This window comes from Panthera onca, chromosome D1, assembly GCF_046562875.1.
Source record: "Panthera onca isolate mPanOnc1 chromosome D1, mPanOnc1 haplotype 2, whole genome shotgun sequence".
Taxonomy (NCBI): domain Eukaryota; kingdom Metazoa; phylum Chordata; class Mammalia; order Carnivora; family Felidae; genus Panthera; species Panthera onca.
The window spans coordinates 51,682,555-51,704,563 of NC_138348.1; the positions used below are offsets into that span (position 1 = coordinate 51,682,555).

General features: G+C 43.4%; 1 protein-coding gene across 4 annotated transcripts; it reads left to right on the forward strand.

Moving 5' to 3' along the window:
• Window positions 1-41: 41 nt before the first annotated feature.
• On the forward strand, window positions 42-21,609 carry RRP8 (ribosomal RNA processing 8). 4 transcript variants are annotated; one of them, XR_009602200.3, is made up of 9 exons: window positions 42-264; window positions 1,415-1,781; window positions 2,010-2,463; window positions 2,553-2,682; window positions 2,860-2,966; window positions 3,051-3,147; window positions 3,373-3,584; window positions 7,834-8,799; window positions 9,456-21,609. XR_009602200.3 is itself a non-coding variant. In XM_060605864.3 (7 exons), the coding sequence occupies exons 1-7, from the start codon at window positions 166-168 to the stop codon at window positions 3,490-3,492; spliced, it is 1,374 nt and encodes a 457-aa protein (XP_060461847.3). In that variant the 5' UTR covers window positions 42-165; the 3' UTR covers window positions 3,493-5,909. The 4 variants fall into 4 exon arrangements, 1 of the variants encoding a protein (XP_060461847.3); XR_009602201.3 differs by having other exon boundaries at window positions 7,834-7,980; window positions 8,721-21,609; XR_009602199.3 differs by having other exon boundaries at window positions 7,834-21,609.
• Window positions 21,610-22,009: the final 400 nt, after the last annotated feature.

Sequence of the window (22,009 nt, forward strand, 5' to 3'; positions counted from 1 at the left end):
CTAAACTCGATGGTTTTCGGCGCCGCGCCGGCCTCTCTAGCCACCCAGACTTGCACTCTTTGGTTTCCGGCTCAGTTCCGGCTACTACGCGCGGTCGGTTTACAGGAGACCAGCGCTGCACGTGGAGAGCTGCTTGGCTCTCGCGACTTTGCCCACCCGACCCGCATGTTCGAAGAGCCGGAGTGGGCCGAGGAGGCCCCAGTAGCCACAGGCCTCGAACCTGTAGCGGCACGGCCTCGGCCTGCCGCAGCCTCGCAAATCAAGGTGAGTGACCCTGCAGGGGCACCGGGAGCTGTTTCAGGAGGAGAAGCTTACCCTGGTGGATCCGAGCGCTGGGACACTCCGTTGTGGGGGGGGGGGGGGGGGGGGGCGTTGCGCCTGGGCCAACTGAAGATTCGACTGAGTGAAGTTACTGAAGTTACTGAAGTGAAGAGGGTTTCTTGGACAGGAAAAGCACGAGCAAAGGCCCTGAGGCAAGAAAGCATGTCCTGTTGTTAGGGTCACACACACAATGATCCGTGTGGATGGAGCATAGAGAGTAAGAGGGTATGCCTTTGAAGTTGGAGAGGAGAGTAGAAGTTCTGCGCATTTTAAGGATAGAGGCCAATGAAATGGATTTAGTAGGGGAGTGATTTCTTAAGATTTGCATTTTGAGAAAGTCATTGGTTGCAGTGTGGAGATTGGACTGCAAAGAGCAAGAGTAAATGACAATAAAGGATTATTGGCACTACCATTCTAAAGAAGTGGTGCAGAGTGGGTACTGAAAACCTCCAGGCTAAGTGCCTGGCCTAGGACTTCCCAGCAGGACTTCAGTCCAGGCCTCTCAGACAATAGACCTCCTTTAAGCCTTTGCACATGTGAAGGCTGTTGTACTTCCTCAGGCTCTTCCTACCTTTCACTCAACCTCCAACATGGAATTGGACTGCTTTATTCCCTCCTGTTCATCCCCTCATCCCACTGCTTTAATCCATGCCACTGGTCTCCGTCCATCGGCAGCTTGTGCCTTCAGGTTTGTTCTCTACACTACATCTACAGCTAGACTCATCTTAAATACACACGTGTGATCCTGTTACTCATTTTCAAAAACCTCCCTAGCTTTTATAGAAAGATAACCAGCTGGAGGCAAAAGCCTGACATTGAAGGTTGGAACTGTTGCTTGTGGCCTTACCACATTCCTGGGGGAGCTCCATTTTCTCATCTGCAATTTGAAGAAAGTGAGGTGGATGCTTTCTCTGCTCTCCAGCCTCCCAAAGATTGAGATGGTGACTTGAAAGTTGTTCACGGTCTGTCAGGCTTCATGACAAGCTAGTGAAGTTGACTAGGAATAATCTACGTGCCTCTCCACCTCTCCCTTCTTATTCTCCATTGCCCTCTATTCACCTCACCCCTGCTTTCATCCCTTGTTTTCCCCCAGGGCTCCAAGCACCGTCAGCTCTTGGCCACGTTACGGGCCCTGGAGGCAGCAGCTCTTCCCCAGCAATCTCCTAGCCTGCCTGGCAGTGACTCTGAGGAGGAGGTAGTGGAAAGGAAGAAGAAACACTCAAAAAAGGCCTCATTTTCCAATGTTTCTATTGGAGTAGAGAAGAAGAGGAAGAAGAAATGTCAGAAACAGGGCCCACCTGGCAGTGACTCTGAAAAAAAGGAAGTAGAAAGGAAGAAAAAGTGCCTCAAAGGGGTTTTTAATGCCAGTGACTCTGCTGAAGAAGAGAAAAGGAAGAGGAAACACCAGAAACAGGTCCGCTCAAACCCTGCCCAGCACCTGGACAATGATGACCAAACAGGTACTAATGGATATGTACATGTGTGGGGGACAGGGAGGGGGATCAGTGTATCCTAATAGATGACAGAGGTTACCTGCCACCATTAGGTTTGGGATTAGGCAATAAGAAGTACTTTCGTGCAGGCAACAGTCCCTTTCTCAAGGATAGGGGTATGGCCAGGATGATTGCCAAACCTCTGAATTCAGGGGATCTTACCCCAAATATGCTTTCCCATCTCCCTCCCTGTAGGTCCCAAAGCTTGGAAGAATAGAGATACAAATGACCTATCCCAGCCAAGCGCTGGGACCACTTCTGCCAACCCCTCCCACATCTTGAGTCGCAAGCAGTGGCGGAACCGGCAAAAGAATAAACGTAGGCATAAGAATAAGTTTCGGCCACCTCAGCCACCAGACCAGGCTCCAGCCACAGTCTCCACAGAGGAGACAGAGATGCCTCCTGACCCCAGTCCACACAGTCATGAGGATCGGGCGGGGGCTCTGCGAGCCCGCATGGCACAACGGCTGGATGGTGCTCGATTTCGTTACCTCAACGAACAGCTATACTTAGGGCCTAGCAGTGCTGCACAACGTCTCTTCCAGGAAGACCCTGAGGCCTTTCTCCTCTACCATCGCGGCTTCCAGAGCCAAGTCAAGAAGTGGCCACTGCAGCCAGTGGACCGCATTGCCAGAGATCTTCGCCAGCGGTGAATGGGGGTTGGGCACTGTGAGAAGCGATGTGGGTCAGTCATGGCTCAGACTAGACCAGTAAGTGATCCCTCCCCTCCACTCCCAGGCCTGCGTCCCTGGTGGTAGCTGACTTCGGCTGTGGGGACTGCCGCCTGGCTTCAAGTATCCGGAACCCTGTACACTGCTTTGACTTGGCCTCTCTGGACCCCAGGGTCACTGTGTGTGACATGGCCCAGGTAAACCCCTCTTCCTCTCTGTATCTGAACTGTGTCTAGACCCAGCCTCTGTGTGCTAATCGCTAATGCTCCCTCTCTCCGCCCTGCCTGCCCATTCTGGTGTCTGGCACTAGCACTCAGTGTTAGATTTCTGAGTCCCATATTGTGTGCTTTTTATAGTACTCCTACTCTCCACAGGTGCCTCTGGAGGATGAGTCTGTGGATGTGGCTGTGTTCTGCCTTTCACTGATGGGAACCAACATCAGGGACTTCCTAGAGGAGGCAAATAGAGTGCTGAAGCCAGGGTAGGAGCTCTCAGGACACGGATGCATATATATGTGCACATGCCTGTGTCCGTGCATTTACATAGAATTTTTTACCCTTCTCAGGGGTCTTCTGAAAGTGGCTGAAGTCAGTAGCCGTTTTGAAGATGTTCGGACTTTTCTGGGGGCTGTGACCAAACTGGGCTTCAAAGTCATCTCCAAGGTGAGGGCCCCAAGAAGTCTCCCTATTTTTGTCTCATGTGGTCCTTTTTTAGAGTAATAGTGTTCGGGAAGGAGGCCATAGGCACAGACACAGACAGTTGCTTCTTGAAGGCATGACACATGGGAGAGCCCTGGAAGCTTTCTAAGTGAGGGCGGGACATGGACAGAAGTATTTTGAAGAACTGGGGTGAGGATTTGGAGCTTACTAGGTCTTTTCTGCCCCTAGGATCTTACCAACAGCCACTTCTTCCTGTTTGACTTTGAAAAGACTGGGCCTCCTCGGGTCGGTCCCAAGGCTCAACTCACAGGCCTGAAACTTCAGCCATGTCTCTACAAGCGCAGGTGACCTCTGGGGCCCCCTTGAAAGGGAGGCAAGTCTCGAACTCCAGGCTCAGAACTCTGAAGACTGTATCCAGCCAGGCTCTGACCCAAGAACGGGTACATCCCTTCCTCCATCCAAAGAACGAAGTGTGATGAAACCCCCTGGTTCGGCCCTGCTCTGTTGAAGGCTTCTTGGTTCCAAGATCATAAAGTCATTTGGGCTAGCTAAAGAATAAGGAGTTTATTGTGAAAATACAAGAGTGCTTGGGAATTAGGGATCTTCTAAATGTCATGGGAACTAGGTGGTTTGGAATGCAAGGCATCTCTGGGTTTGTCTCCTCTTTCCATCTCTCAGGAGCTACGTGGACTTTCTGCCCTGGCATCTCTACTCCCTTCTGATTTTCCATCTGCTGAGGAAATTTAAAGCCAGGGCTGAGTACATAGGAGGTGCTTAATAAACTGTAGCTATGGCTGTGATATGTTGTAAGCCTTACTATTTTCTAAAAATCTTCCCCTAGGTAGGGTTGGAGGTTGAAAAGTAAAGAATGAATTTGTTGATTGAGGAAGACTCTGCGAGAGCTCAAGATAGGGCTTTCAACAGGTTTTACTTCCCAGGGTATTTAGGGATTGCTGGTAAGATTCTGAGCTGTGCTTGGAGGAGGATGGTGAGGAACGTGGGTCTCTTCATAAATAACAACTGGTTGGTGCCATGGTCGGGTGGGGGTTTGGGCTGTCCATTGGCAGAAGGGTCTGTCTGTTGTTTCTGCCTTGCAGTAGGCCCAGATAAGCATGTCTTGGGATGGCTATGGGCAAGGAAGGCTGGCGCTGGAAAAAGATGAACTGGGATGGTAGACCCTTGGCCTCTCCCAGAGGGTATTTGCTGTGGATCCAGGTATAAAGATATAGCCTCTTTATCTGTTTCAAAGAGCAAAAACGGAGAGTGCCCAATGGGACACAGCTTCTGGTGCTCTGAGCCAGTCAGTACCTCCATTGAGGAGATGGAGACTCTGAGGAAGGCTGTCGGCCAGAGGACATGTTTGAAGGCTAGGCTGTGAACCATTCGACACATACCGCACAGTGTCTTCCCATGTGCTCCTCTCTCTGCCAAATACTTGTCTGACTGGCAGAGTCTTATTCATCCTTCCAAATAGCCTCGCTGTTCCCTACTCCACCCTTTCCAAAGCAGAATTAATTTCTTCATCTGCGCTCTCTAAACTGCATTGTGGTGGCTTTGTGCATTAGGCTGTAGTCTTCTCAAGTCATACTTATTTTTGTATTCCCAGAGCTTGTTGCTGAGGTGGTGATAAGGCATGACAGGATCCATTTGAGTGGGACTGATGAGAGTAGTGTGTTGCAAGAACCCAGGTTCAGAGCACAGTATGTAGGCACTGAGGACTAGGGACAATGGAAGAAATAGGCAGATAGGAGAACTTGAGCAGGTAGAACAGGGGAAATGTTGAAGGTTGGTGAGAGAGAGGAATCTGAACTGAGTCTCTGGTTTCTCGCTTGAGCAAATAGTTGAGCTGGTGCTGCCATTCAAAATGTTGGGTTTCAGGTACTTGTTAGGTGTTCATTTGGAAGAGGGATGTAAAAGTGCCGGGAGAGAGCTGGCTAGCATTTGGGAATCAGCAGTTTAGAGGTGGTAATTCAAGTCAAAGGAATAGGTAAGATATCCAGAGTAAGGTAGTGAGAAGAGAAGATGGCTCAGAATAAAACTGAGGAATATTTAATGGATGGCAAAGGCAAATGGACGAGTGCAGGTTGACAAGATGAGAAGGTTAGGCCAGAAATGGAGGAGTAAAACCAGAAGAGTGGATGCTTTCAATACGAAAGGAAGGGACAGAGAGGTTGTCAGCTGTCAAATGCTGTTGCAAGATCTGTTAAAATCGGAGGCCTGGGTGGCTCAGTCAGTTAAGTGTCTGACTCTTGGTTTAGGCTTAGGTCATAATCTCACAGTTTGTGAGATTGAGACCCACTTCAGGCTCTGTGCTGACAGTGAAGGGCCCTCTTGGGACTCTCTCTCCCTCTCCTTCTGCCTTCCCCTGCTCGTATCCATTGTGTCTCTCTCAAACATTAAAAAAAAATTTAGAGTGAAGTCAGATTGCAGTGGCGTACAGATTACTGAATAACACTGAGGGCCTGTGTGAGTTCATATGGGATTATTCATGACTTTATGGTTCCACCAGCCAGCCCAGTGGTGTAGTTATCTCTGCCTACTCAGGAGTCTAGGTGTAGCTGTGGGAAAAATGAGTACTAAGGGATCATCCAGAGTTGGAACTTTGCCATATAGTGGAAATGAAAGGAAAGTGAACATAAGTAAATGTTAAAAAAATACAAAAAACTTAAACATTAAAAATTAAAAAAAAAAAACAAAACAAAAAACACTCTCTCTCAAAAATAAATAAATGTTTAAAAATTAAAAAAAAATAGGTACCTGGTGGCTCAGTTGGTTGAGTCCAACTTTGGCTCAGGTCATGATCTCACGGTTTGTGAGTTTGAGCCCCACGTCAGGCTCTATGCTGACAACTCAGAGCCTGGAGTCTGCTTTGGATTCTGTCTCTCTCTCTCTTTCTCTCTCTCCCTGCTCACATATCTTTCTCAAAAATAAATAAACATTAAAAACAATTTTTTTTTTTTTCAATTTAAAAAACAATTTGAAAGTAAGCAAAGGAATTTCACACTATTCAGAAGTAACATTGCTATGCTGGACTGTGGAATTTTGTAGAAGAGGTAGGAGAGTGAAGACATAAGTGGGTTGTTGCACTGGGAGTCATTAAACAGGCCACCTGGGCAGACGGGAGGCAATGGTCAGAAATCGGAATGCTTGAGTAATTAATGTCCGAGGCCCAGCAGCTTTAGGCGGTGGCTGAGTCTAAAGCCACATGGGTCAGTGCCTGAGAGGCATGTGAGGCAGGTTGCCCCTCAGATAATGGACTGAGGGCTCTGGTATTGTGGGGAGGTCTTGTCTGCATGGACTTTGAAGTTCTCCAGGATGATGGTAGAAGTTGGTATGGAACAAGTGCCAACCTCTTGAGGGAGGGGGCAGATCCCAGAGATCTGCAGATAAAATGACAGGGAAGCTAGATGGCATGAATTTCAGAAGTCCAGGGGGTTTGGACTGCCTACTAGAGAGACTTCCATTGTGGGGGTGATGTGAGGCTGGTGAGTGGAGCTGGCTGACACCCTCATAGTCCTCTCCAGCTTGTCAGGATTCACTGTAGATTACTGGGGAAATGACGATTATAAAAGCTCCATAGGGCAGGAGCTTCCTGGGGTAAAGGGGAGGCAGGCCATCAAATCCAAGGAAGGGCGCTTGGGTGGCTCAGTTGGCTATGTGTCTGACTCTTGATTTTAGCTCAGGTCGTGATCTCACGGTTCGTGAGATTGAGCCCCATGTAGGGCTCTGCGCTGACAGCATGGAGCCTTCTTGGGATTCTCTCTCTCCCTCTCTCTCTGTCCCTCTGCATGTGCTTTCTCTATCTCAAAATAAATTAAAAAATACAAGGAAAGTGTGGGAGTAGCAGTCATCTCACTGTGGGACACACATCACCTCTAATAGCTTACCTGTCTGTATTATTTCCCGAATGTTTATATTCCTAAATCTTGGTTAATTTTCCCTGTTTTCATTATGCTCAGCAGGACAGCTGGGACACCTTTCTCCTTTTTCTGTTTTTCTCCCAGAAAAGAATTTGGATTCTTCCTTTGCCTAGTCCTGTTCCACCCACCCGAGTAAATCTCTCTTTGGGTCTGATTCAGGCCTTGGGCCTCCCATAACTCAGCCCAGCCCCACTAGTGTCTCCATCAGTTGCTCTGATTCTGAAAGCAGGACTCCCCTGAGCCTGAACTGGGGCCTCCCAGCTCCATCATCAGCTTCAGGAGAAGCTCTTATGCAAGCCCAAGTTCCTGGGCTTCAGTGTTTAATGTTGAAAGCCTAGACTGAAAAGAGACAACAGTGTATATTTTCTTAAGAAATAACAGCATGCTAGGTCTTCAAAGAACAAACTAGTTTAAGGAATAATTTGAGAACACATTAAAGGAAAGGCAAGAGTAGTAAGAGATAAGTGGTAGGGGTTGCTGTACCACCCAAGGCAGTGTTAGAATCACCTGGAAGTCTTAGTATAATGCAGATTGCCAAGTCCTCCCCCAATTTCTGATTCAGAAGATCAGGATAGGGTTTGAGAAGTGCTATTCTGATTGCTTTGGTTTTTCACAGTGAAGCAGGAAGTAGGGTTGAGAATAGCAGTGAACAGGTTGGAGTTGTGAGGTGAGGAGAACATGAATATCCTTAAGAGAGTAAGAGGGAATGAACAAATGGGGGAAATAGAGTATGCTTGCTGGTGGTATTAATTGCATGCTTTTGGTTCAGGGTCAGAAAGAGGATGTGTGGGAAGAGACCATGCAGGATTGCTGTGTAGAGAGCTTATTGTGAGACAGCACAGCTGGACTGTCAGGACCCGCCCCGTCACCTCAGCTCTGACTGTGGACTCCACTGGGACCATTCAGGAAGCTTGAGGTATTTATTCTTTGGGCCTGCTGAGGAATGATGAACTTGGAGTCTGACTCCTGCCCTGGGAATGCAGAGGGCAAGCAGAGCTCACTGACTGCTTCAGTGGTGGGGCCAGGGGAGTGCTGCAGCTTTTGCAGGCCTGTGTTCCCAGAAGTTGCCGTAGCAAGCGATGCATGTGCATCCTGTGCACCTTGCAAGAGAGAGGGAAGCATGGGGTGGTCTTGGGCCCTGTCCAGTAGGACCATTTGAGGAGGCAAGGAGACCTCAGCGCAAAGAAGGTAGGTGTATGCCATGTGGGCTGAGGGAGTTGCTGGAGACCACCCACTAATGCTCCACCCCCTAATATGTGACCCCTCCAGGGTCAAGGGGATAGCTGGGATATCCCCTTTAAGTATCCGGATACCCAGATACCTGGGTGGCTGGGTATCTCAGCCACCTGGGTGGCTGGGTGGCTGGGTGGCTCAGTCGGTTAAACGGCTGACTGCGGCTCAGGTCATGATCTCAGTATTCGTGAGCTTGAGCCTTGCATCAGTCTCTGTGCTGACAGCTCGGAGCCTGGAGCCTGCTTCGGATTCTGTGTCTCCCTTTCTCTGCCCCTCCCCTGCTTGTCTCTGTGTGTTTCTCCCTCAAAAATAAACATTTAAAAATTTGAATAAATAAGTAAATATCTGCCAAGCCCCTCAGGCACAGAATCGCCTAGTCCAGCAGGAACTTTATCCCCTTTCTCAACCCTTCCTTCTCTGCAGCTATTAGGTAGAGAGGAGGTGAGAAGAGCCGAGAGCACACAGATTAGTCTCTTCCCCAACTCAGCCTCCTTGAGACATAGTAAGTGGGGCAGAGCTGGGAGGGGAAGACGGTTAAAGCTCCAGTGGGTGCACATTATTTATTGTTACCTAGGGTTAGATATCCTAATTGCTTGAGATGAAGAGGAGGTGAGAAGAGCAGAGAACACACAGATTATTCCTATTATTCCTCTTCTCCCCAGCTCAGGCTCATTGAGACATAGTAGATGGGGCAGAGCTGGGAGGGGAAGGTGGTTAAAGCTCCAAGTGGGTGCACATTATTTACAGTTACCTAGGGTTAGATATTCTAATTGCTTGAGATCGCGTAAGACCGTTAACTAAGAATAAGCTGAAAAGTCACAGGCTTGCTGCAGCTTACCTCCACAGCAGGGAAAGAGTGTCCCCAAATGAAAATGCTTTGGAGGGGTGGTGAGAGACAAGAATAAGCTTGGGTTTGGATGGCAGTCTGTGTCTTGTGCTTGTTCAGCATGCCTTTGAGAGGTTTCTTGCTGCTGCAGTTTTTGGTGTGCTCCAGCTCTTGTTCCTGTAACACAGTCCTACGGAACACGGTTCCAAAGGAAACAACATGATCTTGGCAGAGACACAGCTTAGCTCCAAACACTCAGCCATTTACATAAATGCACAGAGCCCTTTACAGCTTTTCATAGAGACCCACAATAGTGTTTTTTTTATCCCCAGGTGGCCCTCCTTCCCAGATGACTTCTCAGACTGGCCACCTGTTTCTAGGATATTCAACTACTGTAGCAATTGCCTTATTGGTCTAATTCCATCACTCCTGCCCCCAAAGCAATTTGTTTCCCACACAGCCAAGTGATGTTTTTAAAATGTAAATCAGATATGTCATTTCTCTGCTTAAAATCCTTCAATCACTGGGTTCTCAGTGCTCTGAGAACAAAAGACAGACTCGCTCCCAGGCCCTGTGTGATCTTGCTCAGGCCTTGCTCTCCAACTGCATCTTAACCCACTCCTTCCTCACAAGACTCCAGCCACGCACGCTTTCTTTTCATTCCTCTTGCATTCCAAGCCATTCCTGCTGGGTCTTTACACATACTGCTCTATCTTTTTACAGTACTTTTTGTGATGAGCTCATTTTCGTCTTCCAGATCTTCACACCAAATCCCCGTTTCTTCTTTGGAAGAAACTGGCTAGATGCTCACCAAAATGTCCTTTTTATGGACACATAGTTAACTATGTTTCCTAGCTCCTTGCATCAAGGCGGGGCTATTGTCTTCGCCAATGGAAAGTAAGTAGGAGTAATGCTTTACTACCAGACCAAGGCAATTAAAGAGTGGATGAGCCTTCTTCACATTCTCCCATCCCCTCTTCTGCCTTCCTGGGTGAGCTTGAAGCATATGTTTTAAAGACTGTGGAGTCAATTGCTTGGAGGAAATCTGCTTGACCAAGAACATCCACATTGGACTTTTCAACAAAAATAAACCTCTATTGCATTAAGTTACTGAGCTTTGGGAAGGTTACAGAAGTTAGTATTATGTACTCTGGCTAATATATCTTTTCTGGGCATCCTGTCCACCTTGCTCTTGACCACAAAACCTTTTTTTGTTTCCCTCAGGGTGCTTCAAACATGTAATTATCTTACCAGATGCCAGTCAACACTCCTACCTATCCTATAACTTTGAATCTTAATTGAGAAAAAAACGTCCACGTGAGGAAGTTGAGATACTCATTTTATCAGTTGCATTTTGATTGTGACCAGAAAAAAAAATCCCACTGAAGAATGTCCTAAACAAATTAGATTTTTTTCTTCTACTATACTTAGAAACCTGAAGGTAGATGGCTGCTGTCAGTGGTTTAGGAATTCAAGGATGTTAAGTTTTAGGTCTTTGTTGCTCTTGGTGTCTTGATTCTAATGGTTACAAGATGATGTGTTCTTGATTAGTCGGGGACACCCTACTTACTGTTACACTTCTTGCGAGTCTTGTTGATTGCCACAGCCCCTACCTTTTTGGCTTTACTTCAAGGGTCCTATGTTATTAATACTCTGGTATAAATATGTTTCATTATTCCCTACAACATAATTGAGGCCAATTTAAAATATTAACATTTTCTTTTCTATCTTTATTTTTTTGAATTTTATATTAAGTAGGCTTCATACCCAGTGTGGAGCTTGAACTCAAGACCCTGAGATTAAGAGTCACATGCTCTACCAACTGAGCCGTCAGGTGCCCCTAAAATATTAACATTTTTAAATATATTTGTCTCCCACACCCCTTCCCACACCTCAGTGATCTATTAGCAACTTACCCAGTTTGAAGCTGTTCTTCCTCCAGCCCAGTGGGGTGGGGAAGCATGGTCTTTATTTCATTCGTTACCTCCTCTGTCACTTAGGATTGGGATGGGGAGGACACACTAGAGGAGAAAAAGGTAAACACCATCAGTGTGCTCTACTAAGACAGGCACTTCTTTAAATGTTGGCTCTCATGTGGGGTATTGGGGTTCTTTGGAGCCCCCCAGTAGGGACTTGTGCACTGGCTGGCTTTGCTGCTTATTATACACAGCCCACACTCCCCCTCAGCTCTTCAGCTTCTGCCCCTGTCCATGAATCCATAGCCTCCTAATGCTAACATCCCTATCCCTGGCACAGGGGGAGGGGACCTGGGACAGTTTCCAACAAACACTTCAAGATTGGTTCCCTTTCAGGGAGCCCACCAGAAACTCATGCATATTTTTCCCACCAACACTGGCAGTGCAGCGCAGTCGGCAGCTGACCCCTCTCCCCTTGCTTGCCTCAGCCAGCCTGACTGACTTCTCCATGTGAGAAGCACCAATCTCTATATGCATATGGCTCCAAACCCTCATAAGTGATTCAGGTTGTATTAACTCCCAAGAGGCCTCTGCCCCAGGCCCCACCTCAGTGGCCATATACAGATGGCTCTATTAAGTTCCTGAGTGTGGCAAGCCTCTAGCTCGAGAATGTAATCTGAATGAATGTAAAGCTTGTCCCCCTCGTGGAGACACAGAACTACTATAAATGGTTCTATTAGAGCCCTCCTCACTTGATTTAGGATGCCTTTCAGGGGGGAAAAGTTCTCTATTCCTAAAAAAATTCCCATCAATGCATCTTTCATTTCTCACTTCATATACAGTAGAAAGTTTGATGGTCTCTGGATCAGCTTTATTTTCTTAGAATAAATCCTATGTGGATGTATCCAGTATCTTTATTTAGAATGTGTCAGTGCCTATTACCTATGGTCTTCAGTCTTGGTGTATTATCCAAAGGTCTTAGACGACTGAAAAACTCATTTAACATCTTCTTTCTTATGTACATATTCTTAGAAAACGTGAACTGTGGGGTGCCTGGGTGGCTCAGTCGGTTGAGCATCCAACTTCGGCTCAGGTCATGATCTCACGGTCCTGAGTTTGATTCCCGCGTCGGGCTCTGTGCTGACAGTGCAGAGCCTGGAGCCTGTTTCGGATTCTGTGTCTCCCTCTCTCTCTCTTACCCTCCCCCACTCATGCTCTGTCTCTCTCTGTCTCAAAAATAAATTAAAAAAACGTTAAAAAAATTAAAAAAAAAGAAAATGTGAACTGCTTTATTTATATAGAGTATTACTGACAATGTATTCTTACTTTCCCTCCCTCCCTCAGCTCTGTTTTTAGTATCCATTCACGTATCAATCGGAGCCCTGTCGGGAAAATGCAAAGCATTTCAAGTAAAGGGCATTTATTGAGAATTGATTCCAAGTGTTGGAAGGATGAAAGAATAGGTCGAAGTTGCTGATGTAATTCAAAAATTAACTGGAGAATTCCGAGAGCATCCCAAGTCCTGGGAAAACAAACAAAAGTGGTGTAATCACCAGAAATTAGGAGCTCAGAGAAAGACCCCCTTTTGACTGATACTCACATCTTTGTGGGGGAAGCTCCTTCTACATACCTAGTGCTTGGACCTCTGAGGAAGGGAGTGACTGCCTGTCTGCTTCTACAATCTGACAAATGCGGCAAAGCTGCTGCTGAGTGCAGAAGCAGCTAATAGCTGGAGCCAGCTGCCTGCAGCTGAAGTAATGAGACAGCAGCTGGAAAACAGGGACAAAGGGCCTTCCTCCCCTCTCACTTTCAGGTTCCCTTTAGGACATCCCATTGACAGGAACTAATGGAACCAGCTGGCAGTAGATTCTGGGGAATAGACTTTGCAGACTCCCAGCTGCAGCAACACAAAGAGTGTGTGTAAGGGGGTGGGGAGTGGGGGTGGAGGGAGATCTGTAGAGGCCAGGAGCCCTAAGAAAATAGGAAAATAAGGGATACACTCCAGTAGCTGCTCTTATGCATACTTTGTTGCTTCTGTCAGCGGTGGGTCACCGTGGAGTGTTCAGGGTATACATCCACCAGAGTAAATGTATCCATTCACTTGGTTGCTTCAAATTCTTTGCTACCTGGAGAAATTAAAATCCCTGGAGCTGGGGTTCTGAGTAAAAACTATGTTCCACCAATTAGATGCGCTCATCTGAGGTTTGGGAGCCAAGGGGCATCTTCCTGCTGCTTGGCTGTTGCTGCTGGAGAGCAGGTTTGTCTAGATGTTGGGCTTTCTGTAGCAGCGTTCCCCTTGAGGCCAAGGACAAAGTAAGGATTCCCACTGTAATGGCTCAAGTTCAACATGGGACGGAGGTTCAACAGGCAAAATACAACTTACTCTGTGACACTATAACAAAGTGTGGTTAAGAAAAAAATGTACTGGGAGGATATCAGTTAAGTAATTCACAGAACTCATGAGAAGTCCGGGGAGTGAGGCTTAGAAAACAAACACGGACCAACTGCAAAACCTAAGGTCACACTTCAGAGAGTCTGGTTAGGATGGCACTGCTGGCACCGTGGCTGCTGGACTTTTTTTGTGTTTTTTTGTTGCCACATAGGTTGATGCTGAGAATTGAGTTAATCCTCCTAAATTTGTGGCCCTGTTTTGGATTGGCCCATGAAAGCCCTCTCTCCTGTTCTGTTATTTGTTTCCTTTATTACTTATTTGCTCTTTTTTCCTCACTCCCACAATATGTTTGTTGTGTGTCCCTAGATACGTATGTTAGCAACGTGCATGGTTTTGGTGTATATATGTTGTGGCAGGGACTTGGCAGCTGTTCCTCACACCCATTTTCTTCTTCCTGGGAAATTAGCTGGACTCTGTTTTCCAGCTCCCCTTATACTTTCGTGTGGCTACGTGATTGAATTTGGCCAGTTGGATGGTAGTGGAACTAAGGTATGCTACTTGCATACTTGGGTCCTTATATTTTGCTGCACATTAGTCCCCATGTCAATCCACTTTGGCCAACTTGGTGCATTTGCCCATATGACCTTGAAAGGTACATGTCAAACATGATGGAGCCAAAAGATGGAGGGAGCATAGATCCCTGAACAACACTTGGAGGAGAGCCACCTGTTTGGGACTTCACCTGAGTGAGAAGTCATTTTCTTTATAGATGAACCATTACACACTTGAGGGTTCGTTGTTACAGCAACTATTGATCTTTTTTAAAATTATTCTTAGTTGAACACATCGGAAACATAAGCAAAACACATACCCATATGGAAAAGTAAATGAAACCAAAATGTTTGACCCATGGTTTTATCATAGGCCAGCCCCATTGCAACCACCATCCAAATTGAGAAAGCCTCCGCCCCCAAAAAACCTTTTATGCTACCTCCCAAACATCAACCACTTGTTTCTCTCAACCATACAGAGTTACCACCATCCTGACTCTCGTGACAATTTCCTTGCATTCCTTTGTGGTCTTACTGGTTAAGCATTGTGATATTGTGATTTATAATAACGAATACATATTTGGTCCTCCCATTTCTAGCACAGAGCTTCTAAAACCCTTGGGGTTTCCTAAGTGATGAGAGCTGGAACCGGTCTTTTGTTAGGTTAATGAGATGACTTTTGGAATGCCCCCAAATCACCTGGGATTGAGGGGTTGCCCTGTGCATCTTTTCCACCTGGACGTTCAGCTGTATTCTTTACTATGTCCTTTTATAATAAGCTGGCAAATGTAAATAAACTTTTTCCAAGTTCTGTGACAACTTGGACTTGGGACTAGCATTTGAAGTGCGGGAGGAGAGCAGTCATGTAGGACTGAGCGCTGAGTCTGTGGAATCTAATGCTGTCTCAGGGCAGTTAGTGTTAGAATTACGATGAGTTGTAGAACATCCTGCTGGTGTCTCAGAGAATTGTTTATTGGTGTGGGGGCTTTCTCCCATGGTGGAATTGGGTGCTCAGACCCTTTTTAAAGCGTGTACACCTAAATAGTATGTATTTTCATGTGTCTGGCTTTTTCACTCAACATTAAGTTTATGGGACTCATCCATGTTGTCGAGTACAAATGAATTTCATTCACTGTTATTACTATAGAAGTATCCTGTTCTGTAAGTAAATTACGATTGTAAACCATGATTGATTAATTCAATTGTTTAGGTAAATTTGAGTTGTATATCAATCAGAATGGGCTGTGCCATGCTGCAGGAAATTAAAATCCAGAATGTTAATGTCTTAACTCCACAGAAGATAATTTCTTACTATTGCTAGAGGCAGGGACTGTTCATAGTCATTCAGGAACCCTAGCTAATGCAATGCATGCTTCCAAAATCACTAGGAAAGAAAAGGGAACGAGGGAAATCACTCCCTGGCACCCAAAGTTTCAGCCCTTTTTGCCCCTATGTAATTGGCCAAAACAAGTCTCCTTGTAGAGTTCTCCATGTAGAACTCTGTAGTTGGTGAGAAAGTGTACTCCTATTGTGTGCTCAGGGGGAAGACAAACAAGGTTGGTGAACTGCCTAACATCCAGCTTGTGGTCCCTGCAAATAATGCTGTGAACAACCCAGAAGGTCTCTTACTATGTTCAGGGGAAGTGATGTTGGTGGAAGTCCTTATCTCATTCTTAAACTTGAAAGAAAAGCTTTCAGTATTTCATCATTGGGTATGATATTTGCATTGAGGGGACTTTTGCAGCAATGCTCAGGAGTGAACATAAATGATATTTTCCTATAAATCTTTTCTCACCACAGTGCTTTTAAGTGCTGTGCATGTTGCTATATGTACCTTTAACTCACTCTTCCTCCTCTTCAGATGCTCTAATGGCTTCCCATCTCACTCATAACATAGTCCAGAATTCTTACTGTTTCCTAAGAGGCCCTGTGTTTTCTGGATTCCAGTTATCTAACATTCACTCCCTTTACTGATGCCTTTTCAGAAATACCGTCTATCTTGCTATTTCTTGAATATTCTCAGCATGCCTCCCTGCCTCCGGGTCATTGTGCATCTATGCGGAATGTTATTTCCATGATATCTACCTGGCTCACTTAGGCACTTCATTCAAATCTCTGTTGAAAAGTCAGTTTTTATAGTCCCCCTCTCTACTGCCATACCACACTTAGTTTTTCTTCAAGGAACTTATCATCACCTTTTAAATTGCATATTTATTTGTTTATATGATTAGTGCGTATTTCTTCACACTAGAATGTAAGTTCCAAGACAGCAAGGACTTGATCTGTTTTATTCAGTACTGCACCCCTAGGATCTAGGCTTATTTGCCTCTGATGTCTGTTTAGTGTTCCAGAGTGTCTGTTTAAAACATTTAACATATCCATTTCCCTAGTTAAGGACATTTAGATTATGCAAATCCTTGTGACCACAAAAAAATTGAGTAAAGAATTTTCTTATAAATGTTCTCTTAAATATATATGTGTGAGTCCTGCTTCCAGAGTTCAACTTAATTTGTCAGGCTGGTTATTCCACTATAAAATATAACAAAATTAACAACTATAAAATCTGAACAAAATATAAACCAAAGAACAACTATTTGAAGACACTGAAAAGTGAAGAAAAGCAGGCAAAAACTAGAGGAGAATTTACCCTTAAAATACTTCAACTGCAATGGATAAAAATTATGATTTTGTGGTCTTTGCCTGAAAGTCTTTCCCAGCCCCACAGCATCCACCAGTTCCAAAGGCAAAAAACCACAGCCATACTGGCTCAAAATAGACAGAGGACAGAGTTCAGGGCTGGTAAAGCAGCTGGAAATTTAAGAGCAGAAATCCTGGAAGTGAGAGAGTGCCATGAGGGGTGAAACCAAAATATGAACATAAATTCTGCCCAAACCTTTGCATGACTGCTAAAATACACATGCATATAGAGGAGACTTAGGGGGACCTAACACATAAAACTGGCAGAGTCCAGAGAAGAGTCTACCCCTGAATGACAGAAGTGCACTGTGTGAGATGTGCAAATTTGCTTTTTGACTGAGTGCATTCCTCAATTTATGTCCAGCTTGGATGGCAACTGAAGTGTCAGAGGACAGGGTTTGGTAGTGGAGAGCGGCTGAAAATTTAAAAGGGAAACCCCAGAAGCAAAAGGACTGTAGAGGAGGTGAGCCCCAAAATCTGAGCCAAATTCCGCCTAGATCCTTGACCAGTGACTAAACTGTAAATGTGCAGGTGAGATGCTCTAGACCAGGCTTACAAAAAAAAAAAAAGAAGCATGCTGCTGCTATAAGCTGAAAAATAAGCAGAGACATATACTGTTACACAACACAGGAAATAAAAAATTTGCAATTTAGGCCTGCTCTCCCCCCAGAATGCCTGCTATAATAATACCAATAACAAATTTTTAGAATATAACAGAATGAAAACTTACTACAACATATTATCCACAATAACCAGCTTTTAACCAAAATTACCAGACATACAAATAAACAGAAAATTATAACCCTGTTATAAAAACATGAAATTATAAACAGTAATTTATACTCAGGGTAAAAGACACTCAGTAGAAATTAACTCCAGGGGACACAGATATTGGATTTAGCTGTCAAATACTTCAGAGTAGCTGTTATTAGTGCATTCAAGCAATGAAAGGAAAATATGTATAAGAAACTAAAGTATGGCCTCAATGGATATACAGATAAGGAACCTTCCCAGAGACAGAAACCAAATGGAAATTCTAGAATTGAAAAGTATAAATAACTAAAAGTGAAAAGAAAAGGACAATACAAATTACTCAATTTGAGTAACCGGGAAAATAGACTGAGAGAAATGGACAGGGCCTCAGGAACCTGTGGGACTGTAAAAAAAGGTCTAATATTGTGTCATCAAAATCCCAGAAGGAGCCGAGAAAGCACTTAATGAAAAACAGCTGAAAACTTCTCAAACTTTGGTCAGAGACAAGAAATAGAGTGAACCTTGAACAGGATAAATGTGAAAAAAAAATTAAACTTCTGAAAACTAAAAAAAAAATAATAAAAATATTGAAAGTGGCAAAAGAAAAGTGATAGCTTACCTAAGGGGGGAAAACGATTTGATTGACAATAGATTTCTTGTCCACCATGGAAGCCATAGGGAGTGGTACAGTATTTTTTAGGGTTTGAAAGAAAAGAACTGTTAACTCTGAATAGTATACCCAGTGAAAATATTCTTCAGGAATAAAGGGGAAGTTTGGACATTCTCAGATGAAGGAAAACTAAGAGAATTTGTCACCAGCAACCTACCCTAAAAGAATGGCTAAAAGGAGTTATTCAAGTGGAAAGGAAATGATAAATCTTGGAACATAAAGAAAGATGAAAGAGCATGTGAACAAAATATGTGCAAATTGAACTAGCTTTCACAATTCAGTTCTCTGAATTGTGTTTAATGGTTGAAGGAAAAGTTATGATGCTGTCTGATGTTCTAAATATATGTAGGGGAAATATTTAAGATAATTATAAATGGGGAAGGATAAAGAGAGGTGAGGTTTCTATACTTCTCTTGAACTGGTAAAATGACACCAGTAGACCATGTTGAGTAATGCGTTTATAATGCAATACATATAGCAACAACTGAGAAGCTATACAAATATATAAACTCAAAATCACTGTAGATAAAATAGAATTCTAACCTGTAGAAGGGATAAAAAAGAAAACAGGCAAAAATCGGGAGAAGCAATCAGAAAAGAAAAAAATGGCAACTTCCTAACATAGCAATAATTACATCTTATGTTAATGAACTGAACATTCCAATTAACAGATGAGCAGATGACTACTTTGTCTATGAGAAACTCAATTTAAAGCGCGCCTGGGTGGGTCAGTCTGTTCAGCGTCCTACTTCGGCTCAGGTCATGATCTTGCAGTTTCTGGGTTCGAGCCCCGTGTCGGGCTCTGTGCTGACAGCTCAGAGCCTGGAGCCTGCTTCGGATTCTGTGTCTCCCTCTCTCCCTGCCCCTCACCCACTCACACTCTGTCTCTCTCTGCCTCTCAATAGTAAATGAATGTTAAAAAAATTTTTTTTAATGTTGCAGTATAGGCAAATTGAAAGTAAGAGGGTGAAAATGATTTATCATGCAAAAATTAATTAAACCAGGAGTGGCTATGTTAATATCAGATAGAGTAGACCTAAGAGGAGAATTTGGCAAAGACAGGGAAGGACATTATGTAATGATAAATGAATCTGTAGCAAGAAGACATAACAATCGTAAATGTGTATATACCAAACAACATTGTACAAAATATGTGACATAAAACTGATATAGCAGAAAAAAGAAATTAGGCCAAACCACAATGCAGTTGGAGACTTCAACACCCCTTTCAACAACTGGTAAAACAAGACAGAAAATCTTACAAGTATACAGAAGGACTTAACTGTGAACCAATAGGATCTAACTGACATTTATAGAATATTCCACCCAAGAAAATACACATTTTCAAGTGTTCATGGAACATACATAGGTTCTATCTTGGGCCATAAAGTAAATTTTGACAAATTTAGAAGAATTGAAATCAGAGTGCCTGGGTGGCCCAGTCGGTTAAACCTTGGATTTGGGCTCATGTCATGATCTCACAGTTTGTGGATTTGAGCCCCGCTTCCAGCTCTGTGTTGACAGCACAGAGCCTGGAGCCTACTTTGAATTTTGTGTCTCCCTCTCTCTCTGCCTCTGCCCCCCCCCCCCGACAAATAAATAAAAACATTTTTAAAAATTAAAAGAAAGAAGAAGAACTGAAATAATATATGAGTGTTCTCTGGCCACAACAAAATCAAACTAGAAATCAGTAACAGGAAAATCTCCAAATATTCAGAAACTAAACAGTGTACTTACAAATAATCCATTGGTCAAAGAGAAGTCACAAGGGAAATAAAAAATTACATTGAATGTAATGAAAATGGAAATACAATAAATTGTCCACATTTGTGGGACATAGCTAAAGCAATGCTGACAGGGAAATTTTTAGCACTAAAAGCATACATTATTAGAAAAGAGATAATCAAGGTTCCCACCTTGATAATCCAGGGGTGGAAAAGAGTAAAATGAGCCCAAAGCAAACATAAGAAATAATATAGGTAGGAGCAGAAATCCATGAAATTGAAAATAGAACAGTGGAACTGGGGCACCGGAGTGGCTCAGTAGGTTGAGTATCCAACTTCAGCTCAGGTCATGATCTCGCAGTCTGTGAGTTTGAGCCCCGCATTGGGCTCTGCGCTGACAAGCTTGGAGCCTGGAGCCTGCTTCAGATTCTGTGTCTCCCTCTCTGTCTAACCCTTCCCTGCTCATGCTCTGTCTCTCTCTCTCTCTCAAAAATAAAGAAAAACATTAAGAAATAAAAAAAAAAAAAATAGTGGAACAAACCAATGAAACAAAGGCCTGTTTCTTTGAAAAGATCAGTAAAATTACAAACCTTTAAAAAGACTAACAGAAAGAAACACAAATTACCAATATCAAGAGTGAAACAACAAATATTACTATAGACCTTGCAGACATAACTATATAAAGATAGAGTAATACTGTAAACAACTGTATAGACATACATTTGGCAGTGTAGTTAAAATGGGACAATTCCTCAAAAAAAAAAGTATTACAACTCATGCAATATGAACTAATTTAACCCTATGAACTGTTAAGGAAATTAAACTTACTATTTTAAAACTCCCAAGAAAAAGTATTTCAGGGCAAGATTGTCTCACTGGGGAATTCTATCAAGTGTTTAAAGAAGAAATAACACTAATTCTACACAATCTTTTTCAAAAAATTGAAAGGAACACTTCCCAATTCAGTTTATGAAGCTAGTATTACTCTGATATCAAAACCAGGAAGAGATGGTATAAACAAAGAAAACTACAGACCAATATCCCTGATGAATATAATCACAAAAATCTTTAGCAAAATAATAGCAAATAGAATACAGTAATATATAAAAAAGAATTAGATGCCATGGCCAAATGGAGTTTATTCCAGTAATACAAAGGCTAGTTCAATAGTAGAAAATCAATGTAATTCACCATATTTAAAGGCTAAAGAGAAAAACAAAACAAAACACAGGACTACATCAGTTGATACAGAAAAGGCATTTGACAAAATTCATACCCATTCATGTTAAAAACTAAGAAAATTAGGAATAAAGAGGAATTTCCTCAACTTCAGAAAGAATCTCTCTCTTTTTTTTTAATGTTTATTTATTTTGAGAGAGAGAAAGAAAGAGAGAACATGAATAGGGAAGGAGCAGAGAGAGATGGAGAAAAGTCCCAAGCAGGCTCCACGCCATCAGCACAGAGCCTGATGTGGGGCTTAATCTTACAAGCTGTGAGATCATGACCTGAGCCCAAATCAAGAGTCGGACGCTTAAGCGACTGAGCCACCAAGGCACCCCAAGGATATCTCTTTTTTAAAAATCTATATTAACATTACACTTAATGGTGAAAAAATGGAATACTTACCTGGAATGCAAGAATTCACCACTTACTCAAATTAGTGCTAGAAGTTCTAGCTAGTGCAATACAGAAAAGGAAATAAAAGGCATACAGAACAGAAGACTCAAACTGTTCCTCTTTACAGTTGACATGTTTGTCTATATAGAAAATTCTAAAGGATCTACAACAAACCCATGGTTTTGTACACTAAAAGTGAATATGTAGACACTGAAATTGAAAGTACCATTTACACTTGCTCACAGAGAAATTGAATATTTAGTTGTAAACCTAAAATACATTTATAGGACTTTTATGCTAAAAACTATACAATGCTGATGAAAGAAGTAAAAAATCTAAGTAAATGTAGAGACCTACCATGTTCACAGATTGCAAAACATAACATGGTAAAGATATCATTTGTGTACATATGCAAACCACAGAGGGTGGAACATAATTCCTATCAAAATCCCAGTGTGATTTTATGTAGTCACAGACAAGATTATTCTAAAATTTGTATGGAAAGACAAGGGAACTAGAAAAAGTAGACAGTTTTGAAAAGAGAATAATAAAGTGGAAGGAATCAG

Excerpts from the sequence above, each read along its gene's own strand:
- RRP8 (XM_060605864.3), top strand. The coding sequence starts at position 166 with ATGTTCGAAGAGCCGGAGTGGGCCGAGGAGGCCCCAGTAGCCACAGGC. Across the intron at positions 265-1,414 it reads CCGCAGCCTCGCAAATCAAG|GGCTCCAAGCACCGTCAGCT; the intron begins GTGAGTGACCCT and ends GTTTTCCCCCAG. Across the intron at positions 2,464-2,552 it reads GCCAGAGATCTTCGCCAGCG|GCCTGCGTCCCTGGTGGTAG; the intron begins GTGAATGGGGGT and ends CTCCACTCCCAG.